This window comes from Triticum urartu, chromosome 3A (genome assembly GCF_056163025.1).
Source record: "Triticum urartu cultivar PI428250 chromosome 3A, HENAU_Tu73, whole genome shotgun sequence".
NCBI lineage: Eukaryota > Viridiplantae > Streptophyta > Magnoliopsida > Poales > Poaceae > Triticum > Triticum urartu.
In genome coordinates, this window is record NC_141875.1 from 64,079,616 (window position 1) to 64,097,193 (window position 17,578).

At 46.9% G+C, this 17,578-nt stretch overlaps 2 protein-coding genes and 2 pseudogenes across 2 annotated transcripts; all 4 read left to right on the forward strand.

Annotated features, from left to right (window-relative positions):
• Positions 1–2,896: 2,896 nt before the first annotated feature.
• LOC125547970 (histone H2A.1-like) lies at positions 2,897–3,716 on the forward strand. The gene is made up of 2 exons (XM_048711692.2): positions 2,897–3,173; positions 3,262–3,716. Exons 1-2 carry the CDS (start codon positions 2,997–2,999, stop codon positions 3,526–3,528), a joined length of 444 nt encoding a protein of 147 aa, XP_048567649.1. The 5' UTR covers positions 2,897–2,996; the 3' UTR covers positions 3,529–3,716.
• Positions 3,717–6,984: 3,268 nt separating this feature from the next.
• On the forward strand, positions 6,985–7,625 carry LOC125547971 (histone H2B.2-like). The gene has a single exon (XM_048711693.2). It carries the CDS (start codon positions 7,056–7,058, stop codon positions 7,488–7,490), a length of 435 nt encoding a protein of 144 aa, XP_048567650.2. The 5' UTR covers positions 6,985–7,055; the 3' UTR covers positions 7,491–7,625.
• An 812-nt stretch (positions 7,626–8,437) lies between these two features.
• On the forward strand, positions 8,438–10,575 carry LOC147978580 (uncharacterized; annotated as a pseudogene).
• Positions 10,576–13,619: 3,044 nt separating this feature from the next.
• Positions 13,620–16,948, forward strand: LOC147978581 (uncharacterized; annotated as a pseudogene).
• Positions 16,949–17,578: the final 630 nt, after the last annotated feature.

Sequence of the window (17,578 nt, forward strand, 5' to 3'; positions counted from 1 at the left end):
TCATCGTCGATGTCATCGATTTCATGTAGAACTACATATGGTGATTGTCGTCGATATCACCTAGTACTGCTTGAGGATGCATGTTGACTATATATGAAACTGTTATCTAGTAGTACTACCTAGTACCTATAATGCTTTATGAAATTGATATGTAGTAGTACCTACTATCTGGAAATTGCAGTTTATTGAAACTGAAACGGGGTAGGAATTGGGAAAAATTATGAAAGATATAGCAATAGCGCGGGGCTAGGAAACCGCTACAACTAACTAATACTAGGGTGTTTCGGAAAAGCGCTGCTGATATAGTCTATAGTAATAGCGCGTGTACGGCACGCACTACTACTAAACGTTAGTTGTAGCGTCGTACTAATAGCGCGGCCAGCCGCGCTGCTGATAGCATCAAAACCCGCGCTACTACCAGGGTTTTTCCTAGTAGTGTTACCATATGTATCAAATGAAAAATGCCATGTTGACTGCTTGAAATTTGAAAATCCACTAGGTGTACCTCATATAATTCCTGTTGTGCTAAAATCAACTGATAAAAAAATGAAACAGAAAAAGCTTCACAAGATAGCTCAGAAGAGAGCATATTGAAGAAATCCTGCTGTGCTAAAAATGGCGACGTTGATCCCAAGCCTCCTCCCAGTGCCCCTCGGCAAGAAAAACCTCCTCCTTGCCCCCTCGTCAGGCCCCGCCTCCTCCCGCGGCGGCCACCCGCACGCTCCTCGCAAGCAGCTGATTGATATGACAGCAGCGGGCCCTGCAGAGGTCGATGGAGACGAAGATGGGCGCCGTCGAGGGCCGCTTCCATGTCGCCGGGCCGCGGCAGCCGCGGAGGCGCACCCGTCGGCCAGCAGCACCTCCACGCACGTCGGCGTCTCTTCATCGGAGCAACGCGTGCTATTCCGATGACCACCCGCGTCAGGAATGGACGGTGGCAAGCAGGAGAGTGCGCGACACATCGTCGCGAGCTCGTGCAACTCCCGCACCACCTCGACGTCCCTCCGTGCAGTCTGTCGGCGAGAGGAGCGGACATGGCTGCTCGAAATCTTTCGTTCGCCCCACACCGCCGCCCCCTACACGAACTCGCCGCCGAGCACCCACCTCCAACGACGCATGAAGGAAGACAGCTACCCCGCGAAGAGAACCTCGGTCGGTCGCCTCTCTCGAGTGGAAATGGCAGAAGACAAAACAGGGGAAAGGAATAGGGAATGGCTAGAAATCAGTCAGGTGAATTTTTTGTTTGAGGTCACTCAATTCTTGAACCGTTGGATGGGGCCCAAGAGTCTTTTTTGTTGGACATGTCTCCTTCCTTGAGCCGCCAGTAACCACTGGCCTAACCGCCGGGCCCCGCCGCCCGCGGCCGGTGGCGCTCCCGCATCGCCTCGTCGCCCCGTCCTCCTCGGAACCACTTCCCACCGTCGGTCCTCTGTCGCCATGGCCATCCCTCTAGAGCCCCTCGCACTGAGCTTTTTCTTTGGCGAACCCCCACACCACCGCCCCCCACCATCATCGTCCACCACCACCCTCACCCTAAACCCCAAGGTAGACATTGGGGTGATGACGGCGGCCCCTTCCTTCTCCTCGACGAGTCTCCCCCCCTTCTCGTTCCTGCTTCTTCCTGGAATGAGAAGGGGGCGGCAACAGGTATAGATTGAGGTGGTTACAAGACAAGCTCACAGCCGTTCCATGCTTGAGTCGGGGTCGGCAAGATGGGATAGGGGAAGAAGAATATGTACGCGAGGAAAATATCTGGAGTTTTGCTTTTGTTTTGGCTGTAAAAGGAATGGACGGAGAGGGAAAATGTTGTAGCCGTTGGATTAATAAGGGCATGTACAATGGTTGATAAGATAGTTTTATCTTAAATCTTGCATGTAATTTAGAGATGATAATTTTTTTTGTCTACAATGGACCATCACCTAACCTTATTTTCAATAATTAGACATTCCTAAATACACTAGGAGTCATAAAACTTGCACGTGACGGTCAATTTGATGCATAAACTTGCAAAATACATGATTGTGGTCAGCTAACTTGTCCTCCCGTTCATATACGATGCTTCCGTATGTATTCCGTGCCTCCGTGGCGTGGCGGAGGCCCATTGTCAGTGACTATCAGTGGCGGAGGTGCTTGGTCTAGTGCCTGTGGCTATTTTTTTGCAAAAGCGTCCCCTAATTTTTTTCGTAATTATGTCTGTGTAAACGCATGTAGCAATTACTTCTTTTTACATCTGTGCGATCCACTTGTCGGTCGACCTACTCACAACCTGTGCAGGACCTATCTGCCATGGGCACACGAAGGAATTTAAGATTTAAAAAATATTGCCTATGAGGATTCGAACCTATAGGTAATGCATGCGCTAACCACGAGAGTCGACGCTAATTGCTGCCCCATACAGAGATGCATATCATATTCTATGGGCCAGCCCGACAAATAAATTCAAGGGTAGGTGATTTTTTTTCATTTCGCTCAAAAAATTAAGTTACATTCATTCTGAACTATATTTTATTGTATTTATACTTTCAAATCTAAAATTATTCGAATTAAAAATCGTTTATTTGACCGAAAGATTTTTCATACATTCTTTCTGAACTATATTTTCCTTGATCTAGATTTTTAAATTTAAAATTATTTGAATTCAACTAATTTTTTTGTTGATTTGTCCAACAGAATTTACATACATTCATCCTGAACTATATTTTAGCATTATCTAGATTTTTAAAGTGAATCAAGTGCTAAAACAAAATCTCTGCGCTCTGATTGGTCGGCAGGGCCATCCCACGGATCACGCCCCCTACTAATCTCCACCGTCCACTATGCCAAGATCCAACGGTGAGCGCAGCATGTCACGCGGATCGCTCCCTCCTCCTGCTTCCCAATAAAACCCGCGCCCTCGCCGCCGTCCAATTCCACGAATTCAGAGCGCTCCGATCCACCGCCGCCGCCGCGTACACCACACCTCGAGAGTCCTCGTCGCCGGAGAAGTAGCAAGCAAGATGGCCGGAAGGAAGGGCGGTGACAGGAAGAAGGCGGTGACCCGCTCCGTCAAGGCCGGGCTCCAGTTCCCCGTAGGCCGCATCGGGCGTTACCTCAAGAAGGGCCGCTACGCCCAGCGCGTCGGCTCCGGCGCCCCCGTCTACCTCGCCGCCGTCCTCGAGTACCTGGCCGCCGAGGTATGCGCCGATCTCTCCCCTCCTCGAGCCTCTGTTCTTCCCTCCTCTTGTCCCGATTGACTGATTTCGTTGGCTTTTGAACGCGCAGGTCCTGGAGCTTGCCGGCAACGCGGCCAAGGACAACAAGAAGACCCGCATCATCCCGCGCCACCTGCTTCTCGCCGTCCGCAACGACCAGGAGCTCGGCAAGCTGCTCGCCGGCGTGACCATCGCCCACGGCGGCGTCATCCCCAACATCAACTCTGTGCTGCTCCCCAAGAAGTCCCCGGCCGCCGCCGAGAAGGAGGCCAAGTCGCCCAAGAAGAAGACGGCCACCAAGTCCCCCAAGAAGAAGGTCGCTGCCACCAAGGAATAGCCGCCCCCATAACCTAGTTGGTGTTGCTTAGATCCATTTCTCATGGACTAAGATGAGATCCTGCATGTAATGCCTGCTAGTCTTTAGTGTCTGTCAGATTCGTCGAGCAAGGATGACATTGTACCTGTGATTTCTGTGAGGATGGCTAAAGATGCAATCATTTCAGTCTATGGCTGCAATCACTTCAATCTCTTGTGTTCTACCTATCGCTGCCATTGATCTTGCGAAATTTTCCGTCTATACGTCTCAAGGTCACTGCTAAATACAGTACGCTTTACTTGTAAATTCTCTCTTGTGTCATCTGAAATTTTCCGTTGGTCTGTAATTTCCAGCGATTTATCTTTACCTCCTTGTGAAGTTCACTTCGGTCTTATTCCTATCAAGCTGTGGGTAACTGAATCTACGAAGAGCTGGCACCTTGGATTCCCAATCATCCTCCACCTCGCCCTGCGTGCGTGGCAGCTTACAAATCGAGCTTCAGAAGTCCTGCAGTCAAACATTTCAATTTAGAGCTTGACCACGCTGAAACATTTTGCAGAAATGTGACCTTGATCATCCTCTCTGTAGTTGAGCTGGTTACATGTTGCTTTATTCATGAGCCAAAAGAATTCTTAAACTTGGAGTTGAGCCGACAACATGCCAACTGAAGTTTGGATAGTTGTTTGATGCAGGTAACTAGCCAGATGAGGTGCTGATTTTGTAATCAGATAAAGCTGAAACAGATATTGAGGAATTTAGATAGGATTAGTCAGGCCCTTGAAAGACTCCAGTACAAAAATGTTCTTCACCGGAGTGCACAGGATGTCCTGGGTAAATAAGCAAGTTAATGTTGCACGGTGGGAACAATAATAAGCAAGAATTTCAGTAAAACTGATGAATAGGAAAAATATAGGTTGAATGCAGAGTGGGTATTCCGTATATTCATCAGTTATTTTTTTTAATCCAAAATAGGCCCAGTGGTGGGTTAACTTTTCTCCATTCTGCTTCCCCGTTGAAATTTTAAATTTGTTGGGAAAACAGGCATGTGGTATTTTTGAAGTCCGGCGGATGATTGTTTAGATATTTTCTACTTTAGAAAAACAAGCTAGATAAAACAATTTAGATGTTTCATTCTAGCTAAAAGTTTTCTAAAGGAGCTAAAGACTTTTCAATATTTCCGCATATACTGACAGGTATGTTTGATGCATGATGTGGACATGTTCAAATGAAACACTTTGTGAACCGGCATGAGCTGTGATTCTGGTTCGAGTTGTGGTATGACCGAACGCGCTCATACCACTGCTCGTCTTCTGTTTTGTTAAATCTATGGCTTGTGTCCGACTTCTTCTTCTGTTTTGTGGTATGCGTGGATAAGTTTGCAGACGCACTTGTACGAGTAAGAGTGCTCGTCAATCCTTCTGACAACTTGGTCATGCGTGGTCTCTGGTGATACGAGCTACACTACGACCGGGGACTGTTGTATCACTAGTCAACTGATGGTGCCACGGCCCAAGGGTGCCTCACCTTGTCGGTTATCGGTCCAAGTAGGACGGCCCGAGGCCCCCTAGGCCGGTTCCGCTTGGGCCATCTTGTCAGCCCATTGGCCCTCTAGGAGAAAGAATTTGAAGCCTTTCTGTTCAAGAGAAAGAAGTCGAATCCGTGGAGGACTCCTTTCCGCCGATGTTGCCAACTAGGACTCTTATAACCCTAGGGCCCTCGATATCTTATATAAACCAGGTTTGGGCTAGTCGACAAAACATACTAGACATTACAATCCTTCGGTATTATATGTACTTCACCCCGGTCGAAATATACACAAAGTAGGAGTAGGGTTTTACCTCCATCATGAGGGCCCGAACCTTGGTAACTCACTTCTTCTTTCTCCTCTAACCTAATCGCCACGCCGGGATACCCTATCGAGGGATCTACCAGAATCATCTCCGACACCATAAAAGAACCACATCAGGCGTAGAACAACACCACATCAACACTGATACTACAGTACCATTAGAGGGACAAACTTACTGTTAAGAAGTACATATCCCATAAGAAGTAGGATTGCCAGAACCCAAAGAACAAGCTACCTAAGCGATAAGGTAGGAGATAAGGATACTGTCAGGTAGCATAGAGGTGGATGGCTGCTCCAGATCCAGGCAAGGGCATGGCGGGGCACGGTCCGATTCCGGGCGTGGCAAGCGGGCGCATGCACGCGATGAGAAGGTGCGCATGGTCCAGATCCGCATGGTGCACGACGAGCTGGAGCAGGCCGGTGTAGTAGGGCCTGACCAGAAGGTATTTATGATCCAGATCCATGTGGTGCGTGCTCCTAGTGGCGTGTTGCTCGCGAGTGTGCACTTTGTGGCGTGATGGAGGAGCTTGATGCAGGATGCTAGTGCGATGCGCAGATGGCTTTTTAGGGGGCTGCCTGAGTCCCGAGGTTTGGAGGGTGATGCCGACGAAAGCTGTACTCTGACGATGGCGCCTTCGGGCCCCCTTTCCTTGTTGGAGGTGTCAAGGTGGTAATCCTCACTTTTCCTTCCGACAATTACGATGGAAAACCTAGATCTGGTTTACCCAATCGGGTGATGGCAGCGTTGTTAGCTTTGCTTGGTGTTGCACGCATTCCCTCTTGATGGCATCGTTTCGGAGGTGCCGGTCGGAGGGACTTGTGGCTTGTGGAGTTGGCCGATGACGACTAGTGCGTTTTCGCCCGTGTGGCGTGGTTACTGAATTGGGTGGTGGGTAGTAGGAGAATCCTTCACATGTGACGTGCGTCTGGTGGGACATACCGGCCAACCTTTTTTTTGCGATAGAAAGAGAGTTTTATTTCATAAACATAGGGTTACGATCAAGAGGCACCAAATCCTCAATACAAGGAAGGCATCTCCCTAGCCAACCTGATAGGATGAAAACTGCATATGTTCGATTTAACGGACATATCATGCCTCTTTGGCGTTGTCGTGGTTCGTGGACAATCTAGTGACAAGCCCAAACTAATGCAATGGTTTTCGGCGTGCAGTCTGGTAGCAGCGAAGGCGCTGGAGCCGGTTTTCCTCCATAAACCGAGCGCCCCCTTTTTCCATTCTTCTTCTCTAGCACATGCTTATGCAGTGCACTGCTTCTTTGAGGTGTTCTTGTAATACCCGTTTCTAATCAACGCGTTTTTTTGCGGGGTTCTAATCAGTGGTTTTTATTTTTTTTCACTCTTTTTTTTGCATGCTGCAACGTGCAATATGTACATGGGCTGGAGCGTACGTCGTCCCACAGTCGACACGCTATGGATCCGCGCCGATCCAGCGTACGTCCTCGCCACGTCATCGATCCGCGCCGAAGCGCATCGGGTCCGTCCGTTCCAAGCATCATCGAGCGGCTGGAACCACTCCACGCCATCGATCCGAGGCAGCATCCTCTCCGCCAACCGCAGCCCACCTCCTTCCTCCTCCCCGCTCCCTACATAACCTCGCCGCCCCCTCCGTATCAGCACTCAGCAGCCCCCCTCACATCCCCCCCAAGCTCAACCTCCTCACACGCTCCAACCACCAGCACCCATGGCACCCAAGGCGGCGGAGAAGAAGCCGGTGGCCACGGCCGAGAAGGCGACCGCGGGGAAGAAGCCCAAGGCGGAGAAGCGGGCGCCGGCGTCCAAGGAGGCCGGCGGCGAGGGGAAGACGAGGGGCAAGAAGAAGGGCAGCAAGGCCAAGAAGGGCGTGGAGACGTACAAGATCTACATCTTCAAGGTGCTGAAGCAGGTGCACCCGGACGTCGGCATCTCCTCCAAGGCCATGTCCATCATGAACTCCTTCATCAACGACATCTTCGAGAAGCTCGCCGGCGAGTCCGCCAAGCTGGCCCGCTACAACAAGAAGCCCACCATCACGTCCCGGGAGATCCAGACCTCCGTCCGCCTCGTCCTCCCCGGGGAGCTCGCCAAGCACGCCGTCTCCGAGGGCACCAAGGCCGTCACCAAGTTCACCTCATCCTAGACAGCTTAGGCTTGATCCTCGTCGCTTCATGCCTTCTGTGTGTACCTAGTCGGCAGTATGATGTTACAATCTTTGTAAGGATTCTGCTGCTTGCTTGCGGCCTTGAAAGAAATAGTGATGCTGTTGTCTGAATCAGTGTTCATGTGTGCTTGCGTGTCGCCTCAGTTCAGACTCTTCTTCATGCCATTTGTTTATGTCAAAAAATTTCTGTTTCACTCATTTTAATTTGCTGCCATTTTATCTACTGTGGTAGTTTCTAAGTCTACAGACAGAAACCTCTAATGGCAAGAGGCCAAGAACAGCTTGCCAACTCGCTCATAAATTTAGAATGCATTGGATTCAGATTAGCTTCTTGAGATAAATCAGAGGCTTTTCACAAAAAAGAAGATATAAATTAGAGGCGGCGCACCAATGTTTTTTTAGAGTCAAGGAACATGCCAGATGCAACCATCATCTTGAGTATTGAGACATGTGAGTTTTTCCTCTACTATGTTTATACTACACTAGGTATTTTTTTCTTTCTAGTACTGCTACACTAGGTAATTTGTGATCACGAAGCGACCAATTTTGTGAAGGCGCAAAGTTTTTCTAATGATCCATTTCTCTATGTTTATGTATATTTGTATGGATATATGAATTCTAAGTTATGTGCATTGGCAAGAACCATTCACCATTTGCCATCTTTGGGTACGGGAGCGGTTCCTCATTTGTGTTAGATGATGTTACTGTCTTGTAAGAGTTGTGTCGCGTGAATATGAAGAAATAGCATTGCTGCTGCTTAAATTAATGTTCAAGGTAGGCTTGCATGTCACATCAGATTCTTTGCATAGAAGTTTTTAGTTTGAATTTCTATGAGTTAAATACACTAGGGGTTCAACATGTTTTAGAATATGTTCATCAAGTATTAAAAAATTGGTGTGTAAAATTCTCCTTACAATTCTACAAACATGGTTGACATGTTTTGGTACATTTCTGTAATTTAATATTATTACACAATCATTTTTATATATGTTGAATAATTTCAAAAAATACAATGTTGTCAATTTTTTTAATAACTTTGTATTTTAGAAATACAATGAAGACGCACAATAATTGTGTATGCTTCTGATCCGGAATGAAGATATATAAAGTTACACAATAATATTAAATATTCATTGAAAATTTTAAATCCACAAACAAAATTAATTTTACCTCTTCAAAGTACACAATAATGAAAAAATTAAAAATATTTAAAAATACACAGTAACTGCATATCAATAGCTATTGTATTTTTATATGGAAGAATTTACGTGTCATAAAACTAAACCGGAACTTGGGAAAAAAATAAAAAATAAAACCCACGGATTACGCATCAGGAAAATAGCGACGCGACACGTGGAATTGGTCTACATAATTTTCTAGCTATTACTGTACGTACCGGATAGTTTGCCCGCGTGGGCAGATCGTGACGTTTGGTAACCTGGAAATGTAGATTGGAAACACCGCCATGGAGATTTTTTTCATGTTATTTCTCTCTAGCATACTCTGTATTTGAGGGCTTTCCTACATGATTAAATAAAATATAAGGGATGCTTTTGCAAAATAATTCCTCCCTGCACGTACCCACTTACATGTGGGTCACTGCCATACTGGCACTGTGCTGGCACTTCATGCGGGCAAGGCGTATGTCTGAATACAGAAGGATGCACCGTATTTGCACAACTAGTTCGAACACTAGTTTTATGTATTTTATAACTTTAGGCACCAAACTGACCGCACAGAACAAGTTTAGGCACCTCTGGTGTATTTAACTCAACATGTTATGCTAAGAGATCACCTCTTGTCTTCTCTTAAATAAGAGAAGACAAACATTTTCTTATGAGTTCTCTCTCCTTCATCTCATCATTTATCCTACGTGGCACTTCTAAGATAGCATGGATGGGAGCACCGAACGGGAGCAGGCAAGCCCCATCCGTTCTTTCGCAGGATTTCAAAGCGCAAACGCGCCACCTTGGCCCGCGACCGCCAGAGCCGCCGGCCAGAACGGGCGACCGGCGGCTGGGCGTCTCTGCCCACGGATATACTCGGCCTCGTCGCCGACCTGATCCTGGATGCCGCGGACTACGCCGCCTTCCGCGCCGTCTGCACCGGCTGGTGCGCCAACACGCCCTCTGGCCCCGGGACTGGGTGGCGCTCTGCGACGGCGACACAATCCACTCGGAGGACGCGCGGGAGATCGCCCTGCTCCACGCGCGCACGGCCAGGCGCGTCCGCATCCGCCTGCCGGGGCTACCAGATCATCGGCTTCAGCGAAGGCCTCCTCGTCCTCCTGCGCAAGAGCACCGTCGTCGTCCGCATGCTGCTCCACCCCGATCGTCGCCGTCGACTTCCCGTCCCTCTCAACCGTGTACCATGAGGAGGTCGATGACATGGGCTCTCTTTGGGAGATGGAGGTTGTCGTATGCAGCAGCACGGAGCCGTCAACGAGCTCGATCGCGGCCGTGGTCCGGTTCCCGGATGCCAACGGAAATGTGGTGGTCGCCGTTGAGGCCGGCAAGGGCCATTGGGAGGTCCTCCAGCGCCGCCACTGGAAGCTCACTATCCGGAACGCCTTGCCCTTCCAAGGGAGGCTCTACGACACCACTTCACACCCGGCGTCACCGGAGATCATGCAGCTGTACCCTCCCGGGCCAACACTCGACAACATGGTTGCCACGGCGTCGGGCGCCATGCGCTTTTCCCGCTACCGTGACACCTCCACCTCGTCCAGTCCGCCGGATGGATGCTGCTCATCGTCCGGTATGTCATCGTCCGGGCAAGCACAACTCAGCGGCAACTGCTGACCTTCGCGATCTACTCGGTGGACTTCGACGACGACGACGACAGCAAGCGCATGCTATCGCCCGTGACAAGCCTCGGCGACCGCACGCTCTTTCTCGGCGACGACGGGTGCCTGTCCGTCTCGGCAAGGGACCTCCCTTCGTCGAGTAGCAACTTCGTTTACTTCTCCACGCCCTTCTACCCTCTTCAAGTGCGCTCGGTGGCGGTCGCCGATCCCGGCTGTTGGAGTTGGCTGATACGTCTCCAACGTATCTATAATTTATGAAGTATTCATGCTATTATATTATCAACCTTGGATGTTTTATATGCATTTATATGCTATTTTATATAGTTTTTGGGACTAACCTATTAACCTAGAGCCCAGTGCCAGTTTCTGTTTTTTCCTTGCTTTTGAGTTTTACAGAAAAGAAATATCAAACGAATTCCAATTGATGTGCCAATTTTTGACGATTTTTTATGGACCAAAAGAAGACCCCGGAGTAAAAGAGTTGGGCCAGGAGAGTCCCGGGGCGTCCATGAGGGTGGGGAGCGCGCCCACCCCCCCAGGCGCGTGGGCCTGCCTCGTGGACGCCTCGGGCACCTCCTTGACGTGAGACCGACGCCAAAAATTCCTATAAATACAGAAATATCGGAAAATTAACCTAGATCGGGAGTTCCGTCGCCAGAAGCCTCCGTAGCCACTGAAAACCAATCTAGGCCCTCTCTGGCACCTTGCCGGAGGGGGCCATCATCACCGGAGGGCATGGAGGAGGATCCCGAAGGGGGCATCATCACCATGAAGGCCAAGGACCAGAGGGGGAACCTCTCCCCATCTAAGGGGGAGGCCATGGAGGAGGAAGCACAAGGGGGAGAACCTCTCATCCTCTCTCTTGGTGGCACCGGAGTGCCATCGAGAGGGGAATCATCGCCACGGTGATCGTCTTCATCAACATCACCATCATCATCACTATCTGTTGACACATGAACACGTCACGTGTACCCTCGACGCCGGGGGTGATGCACCGCAGCTCACGTCGAAGGAGACCCGACCGACAGCGCGATACGCAAGACAGTCGACGGACGCTTTTGTAGACCCGAAAACCCCACACCCCCGGGAGGGACCCCGTCAGGGAGTGCCGCGGCTATGGGCTGCCCTAGGTTGATTCGCTCGCCCCTAGAGTCTCGGGATTTGCAGCTCTCAAACACGAAGAACAGCGAAGAACGAGATAGAAAAACGGTGAAAAGATAAAACGTAGATGAAAAAGTAGTATATTGATTTGTTCGGTATATTCGTCGCTTCATGCCTTCTCTATGTACCTAGTCGGCAGTATGATGTTACAATCTTTGTAAGGATTGTGCTGCTTGCTTGCGGCCTTGAAAGAAATAGTGATGCTGTTGTCTGAATCAGTGTTCATGTGTGCTTGCGTGTCGCCTCAGTTCAGACTCTTCTTCATGCCATTTGTTTGTGTCAGCAAATTTCTGTCTCGCTCATTTTAATTTGCTGCCATTTTATCTACTGTGGTAGTTTCTAAGTCTACAGACAGAAACCTCTAATGGCAAGAGGCCAAGAACAGCTTGCCAACTCGCTCATAAATTTAGAATGCATTAGATTCAGATTAGTTTCTTGAGATAAATTAGAGGCTTTTCACAAAAAGAAGAAGAGATAAATTAGAGGCGGCGCACCCATGTTTTTTTTAGAGTCAAGGAACATGACAGCCAGATGCAACCATCATCTTGAGTATTGAGACATGTGAGTTTTTCTTCTACTATGTTTATACTACACCAGGTATTTTTTCTTTCTAGTACTGCTACGCTAGGTAATTTGTGATCATGAAGCGACCAATTTTGTGAAGGCGCAAAGTTTTTCTAATGATTCATTTCTCTATGTTTATGTACATTTGTATGGATATATGAATTCTAAGTTATGTGCATTGGCAAGAACCATTCACCATTTGCCATCTTTGGGTACGGGAGCGGTTCCTCATTTGTGTTAGATGATGTTACTGTCTTGTAAGAGTTGTCTCACGTGAATATGAAGAAATAGTATCGCTGCTGCTTAAATTAATGTTCAAGGTGTCACATCAGATTCTTTGCATAGAAGTTTTTAGTTTGAATTTCTGTGAGTTAAATATACTAGGGGTGCCTCAACTTGTTCGGTACAGACAATTTGGTGCCTAAAATTGTAAAATACATGAAATTGGTGCTCGAACTTTGTTTCGCCGTGCAAATACGGTGCCTCCTTCTGTATGTGGGCATACGCTATGCCCGCATGCCGTGACAGCGTGGTAGTGGCCCACGTGTAAGTGGCTGAGAGCAAGAGAGGAGCTGGGTAGCCCGTGTGTGAGGAATCGCCTCATATTTTATTTAGAGGTAATATCACTGGTAGTCACTAAACTTGCGTTGGATGTGCAGTTTAGTGCTACAACTTTAAAAATACGGATTTTTGGTCAGTTAACTTGCGTTTAGGTTCATATACGGTCACTCTCGTTGACTGCCTGCGTATTCGCCGATGACATGGCATGCCACGCAAGCAGAGGCCCACTGTCAGTGACACAGGCCGTTTCAAGGAGTCGCGTGCGTGGTGTTTTTGTACAGACCCCCTGCACTTATTTTCTTTTGCGCAAAAATGTCCCTGCAAGGGCGGGAGCAAGCCAACCGTGCATATTTGCGGAGCGGTACCCCAATATCTCTGGCCATTCATTCTAACTCCCCACCGCTTCGTTTCCCGATCAAACAGAGGCGGAGGCGGAGGAGGCGGTGCTTGACGGCGGCCGTCGTCAGAGGCGATGAATGAACCGCGTCGTCGACGTCCGGGCGAAGTTGCGCCGTCGTATGGTACGTCTGCCCCCCCCCCACCCCCCCCACCCCTCCCTGCTCTCCTCCGTCTTGTTTCTCTCATCTGCTCCTGGTCGTCTTCTTCCTGCCCCGTTTCGCGTATCTAGGGTTCATGTGTTATGGCCATTATCTTTGATAGTTTCTCGTATGGACGCGTTGTTCTTAACCGATCTTGAAAGGACGGATTGGATTTTGAAGGTCCAGGCCCGCTGTTTGCAAATCGAACTAGGGTTCGGGAAGGTCTAGGTCCCCTGTTTGGTTAGATTATATAGTTGAAAAATGTCTGATGTTTGTACTGGGAAGGGTAAGAAGTTAACTGAACTTCTGAATTTCAGAAAGTGCATGCAGTTACTGAAATTTTTGACACTAAATGTGTTTACTCTGAATTTCAGAAACTGCATGCAGTTAACTGAATTTTTTGACACTAAATGTGTGTACTCTGAATTTCAGAAACTGCATGCAGTTAACTGAATTTTTTTGACACTGAATGCGTGTACTCTGTTTTTTTAAGATTGTGTGCTCTATTGGTACTGTAATGGATAATTAGCTGCTGAATGCGTGTACTAAAAATGTACTCAAAATGTGTACTATAATGGATAATTAGCTGTTGAACTTGTGTTGTACTTATTTACTTGTTAACTGAATTTTTCTTCAGTAAATTCGACGTACCCTACTTACTGAATTTTTTTATTTTCACAATGCAGGTGATTTTGATGGCTTGTTTAGTGTTCAGATCCACCACAAGGGTTTGTTCTGTGGGAGTGAGAGCAACAAGACTTACATGGATTATGAGGTTGACTGGTTTGACATGTGTGAGAGTGACACATGGTCAATGTTATGGATCAAGGATTTTCTTTCACAACTGGGACATGACATGGAAGCCTCCAAATTAGATGTGTATTGGTGCCAACCAGGGAAGACCGTTGCTGATGGGCTTAAACTTATGCAATGTGATGCAGATATTGTTCTTATGATTATTGCAACAACAGAGCACAAGAACCTACTGCTTGTAGTAGATCATGGTGAAACTTTGCAGTCATCAGATGATGATGTTTTGATTACTGGAGTGATAGAACTGCCTAAGGTCATTACTCCCACAAAACACAATGGAAAAGAAAATGTTAGCTGCTCAGCGAAAGGAAAGAGTCCAAGACAGAATGTATCAAGGAAAACAAAGAGGAGGATGTCATATGGTGAAGGATCTAGTTCTGGGTTTACAGCTGCAGTGGAGGAAGAGCAAGGAGAGGAGCATGGTCAGAGCAGTGAAGAAGAGGGTGATGTTCAGGATGAGTTAACAGATGAGGATTTTTATGAGAGTGACTTTGATGTGCAAGATGGTGACGATGACCTGTTTGATGCACATGTTGACAAAAATGTAGATGACCACAGAGAGAAGACTGAATTTTCTGACTATGAAGCAGAACTCCCAGAAGATGCACTGGAGGACAGTCATTTGAATATGTCAAGAGAAGAGAAAGATAAGTTGAAGCATAAATTCAGTGTTTTCAACCCTACCACAGACCTGAATGCACCGGTGTTTAAGCTAGGTATGGTATTTGCAGACATGATAGAGCTGAGACATGCTCTCAATGCATACAGTGTCAGAAATAGAGTGAAGGTGAGGAAGCTCAGGAATACTAACAGGTCATTAGAGGCAGTATGCAAGGATGATTGTACTTGGTACTTGAAGGCAGGCAAGGACAACAGATCCAGCAGCATTCAGATCAGGAAGTATACTGACAAACATACTTGCACCAAAGCTTGGGATCTGAAAGTGCTTACTGCTCCCTTTCTTACTAAACAGTTCAGAGAAGAGTTCAGAGGCAATGAGAAAATGCCCTTACTGAAATTTTCAGAGAAGGTGGAACAAGAATTTAACTTAGTTGCTCACAGGAGTAAGTTGGGAAGGGCAAGAAGAGCAGCCGTTAAAGAAATCAGGGGAGAAGATGATGATCAATACAACACTTTATGGGACTATGGGCAGGAGTTGAGAAGGAGCAATCCAGGGAGCCTATTTTTCTTGTGCACAAAGGAAGTGTTTGATGACAAGGCCAAGGTCACAAAGGACCACTTCTCAACATTGTACTGGTCTTATGATGCATGTAAGAGGGGGTTTTTGAAGGGCTGCAGACCAATAATTTTCCTTGATGGTTGTCACATCAAAACAAGATATAAGGGGAATATATTGACAGCAGTTGGGATTGATCCAAATGATTGTATCTTCCCTATAGCATTTGGCATATGTGAAGTGGAGTCAACACACAGTTGGGAGTGGTTTCTAGCCTCTTTGAAGGATGACCTGAATATAATCAATACATCAACATTCACCATTATGAGTGACAGACAGAAGGTGAGTCATAGTTTTTTTTGTTCTTTTATTTGTAAAATGTTCTATTCCAAAGTTCTGGAACTAGGATGCAAGAAAATCTCGAGGCTCGTGAACCGCTCGAGATCGACTCGAAAAGAAACGAGCTGAGTTTGAACACTTTATGTAGCTCGACCAAGAAACAAGCCGATCTTGAGCCAATGTTGGCTCGCTCGATTTTAGCTCGATAGCTCGACAGAATATCATTATATTTTAAGTGATGTTTATGTTGTTGTAGGGTTTGACGAATGCTGTGAAGAAAGTTTTCCCTGATTCAGAACATAGGAACTGTGTTAGGCACATTTACCAAAATTTCCACAAAGTACACAAGGGTGAACAACTGAAGAATGACCTCTGGGCCATAGCAAGATCCACTAATGAAGCTGCCTACACCAGAAACATGGATAAGATGAGAGATCACAACTTTGCAGCATTCAATTGGGTTGAGAACTTGTCCCCAAGAACTTGGATCAAAGCTTTCTTTGACCCTTTCTGCAAGTGTGATATATTGCTGAATAACATGTGTGAGGTGTTTAACAGGTTAGTTTCATTGTTTGCAAGTATGATGTATTGCTTGATTTCTGTTGCATTTGCTTTCATTGATTGTGTGAACACATATTTGTAGCTACATTTTGGATGGTAGAGAGTTGCCAATTAAATCAATGCTGGATTACATCTTCTGGAAGATTTTAAATTGGATGGTTGGTAAGCAAAGGGAGGCAGAAAAGTGGACAGGCAGGCTTTGGTCCCCTGCCTGAGTCTAGCTTTATTGCTAATGCTAGGGACACAATCCCTATAGGCAGGGTGACAACAGCCATGTCCAGGGGCAGGGTGAGAGGAGGAACAAGTGGAAGCAATGCAACAAGAGGAGGAAGAAGTGCAAGAAATGCAACAAGGGGTGGTAGAAGTGGTACCAATGCAAGAAGGGGAGGAAGAAGTGCAAGCAATGCAACAAGGGGAGGCAGAATAGTAAGCAATGCAACAAGGGGAGGAACTGCTCCAAGTGCAACTAGAGGTGGCAATTACCCAAGTGGAAGTAATCCTCCCAGAGGAGCAAGGGCTGCTGCTCCAGGATTCTACAACTTGCTTTTTGGAAATGATGGACAAAGCAGCCAGCAACCACCACTTTTTATGCAGGGAGAAGAAGAGGTACTTGTGAGCCAAAATGCACCCCAAGATGGCCTGTTTGGAGATGGCTGGCCTCAGGACATGCATGATTTCCTATCTCTGTAGTTGGATGACCAAGTGATGAAGTTCATGAATGAACTTTTGTGTAGAATAGTTCATGAATGAACTGCTCCTTTTGTTGGGGTAAATCAGGAAAAAAGACCTTGTTCTGCTTAGGTTTACATGACAAATGAACCATGCTTTTGTCAGTACTAATTTCCCTGTTTAGTATGGATTTTGTTCGCTACTTCTCCCAGTTTGGAGCTATGACATATGTTTACTGTCATATGCCCAAAATCAGTCTGCACATATGTTTTCTGTCATATGCCCAAAAAGAGTGGCCTGCTTTTTGAATTGTTTTACCGAGATTTTTATGCTCAAATACATTCTGCAGATATGTTCACAGCCATAAGCTAAATTGAGTCTGCACATATGTTTTCTGTTATATGCCCAAAAAGAGTGGCCTGCTTTTTGAATTGTTTTACTGAGATTTTTATGCTCAAATACATTCTGCAGATATGTTCATAGCCATAAGCTATACTGAGTCTGCACATATGCCCAAAAAAGTGGCCTGTGGTCTGCTTTTTGAATTGTCTTACTGAGATTTTTATGCTCAAATACATTCTGCAGATATATTCATAGCCATAAGCTAAACTGAGTCTGCACATATGCTTACTGTCATATGCCCAAATAAGTGGTCTGCTTTTTTCATTGTTTTACTGACATTTTTATGCTCAAATACATTCTTCAGATATGTTCAGTCATAAACCAAAAAAATGAGTGGCCTGGGATTCGAACCCAGACCGTGCTAGCAACAACCCACACCATCTAGCCACTCGGGCAGTGAGACTAATTTGTTCAGTTACGTGTACTCAAGTCTTTTGTACCAACTATTTGTACCATCTCTTTCCTTTGCTCCGCC

Bases quoted from the DNA above. Each gene is read 5' to 3' on its own strand.
- LOC125547970 (XM_048711692.2), top strand. From the start codon at position 2,997: ATGGCCGGAAGGAAGGGCGGTGACAGGAAGAAGGCGGTGACCCGCTCC. The intron at 3,174-3,261 runs GTATGCGCCGAT...TTGAACGCGCAG, and splicing joins TCGAGTACCTGGCCGCCGAG to GTCCTGGAGCTTGCCGGCAA.
- LOC125547971 (XM_048711693.2), top strand. From the start codon at position 7,056: ATGGCACCCAAGGCGGCGGAGAAGAAGCCGGTGGCCACGGCCGAGAAG.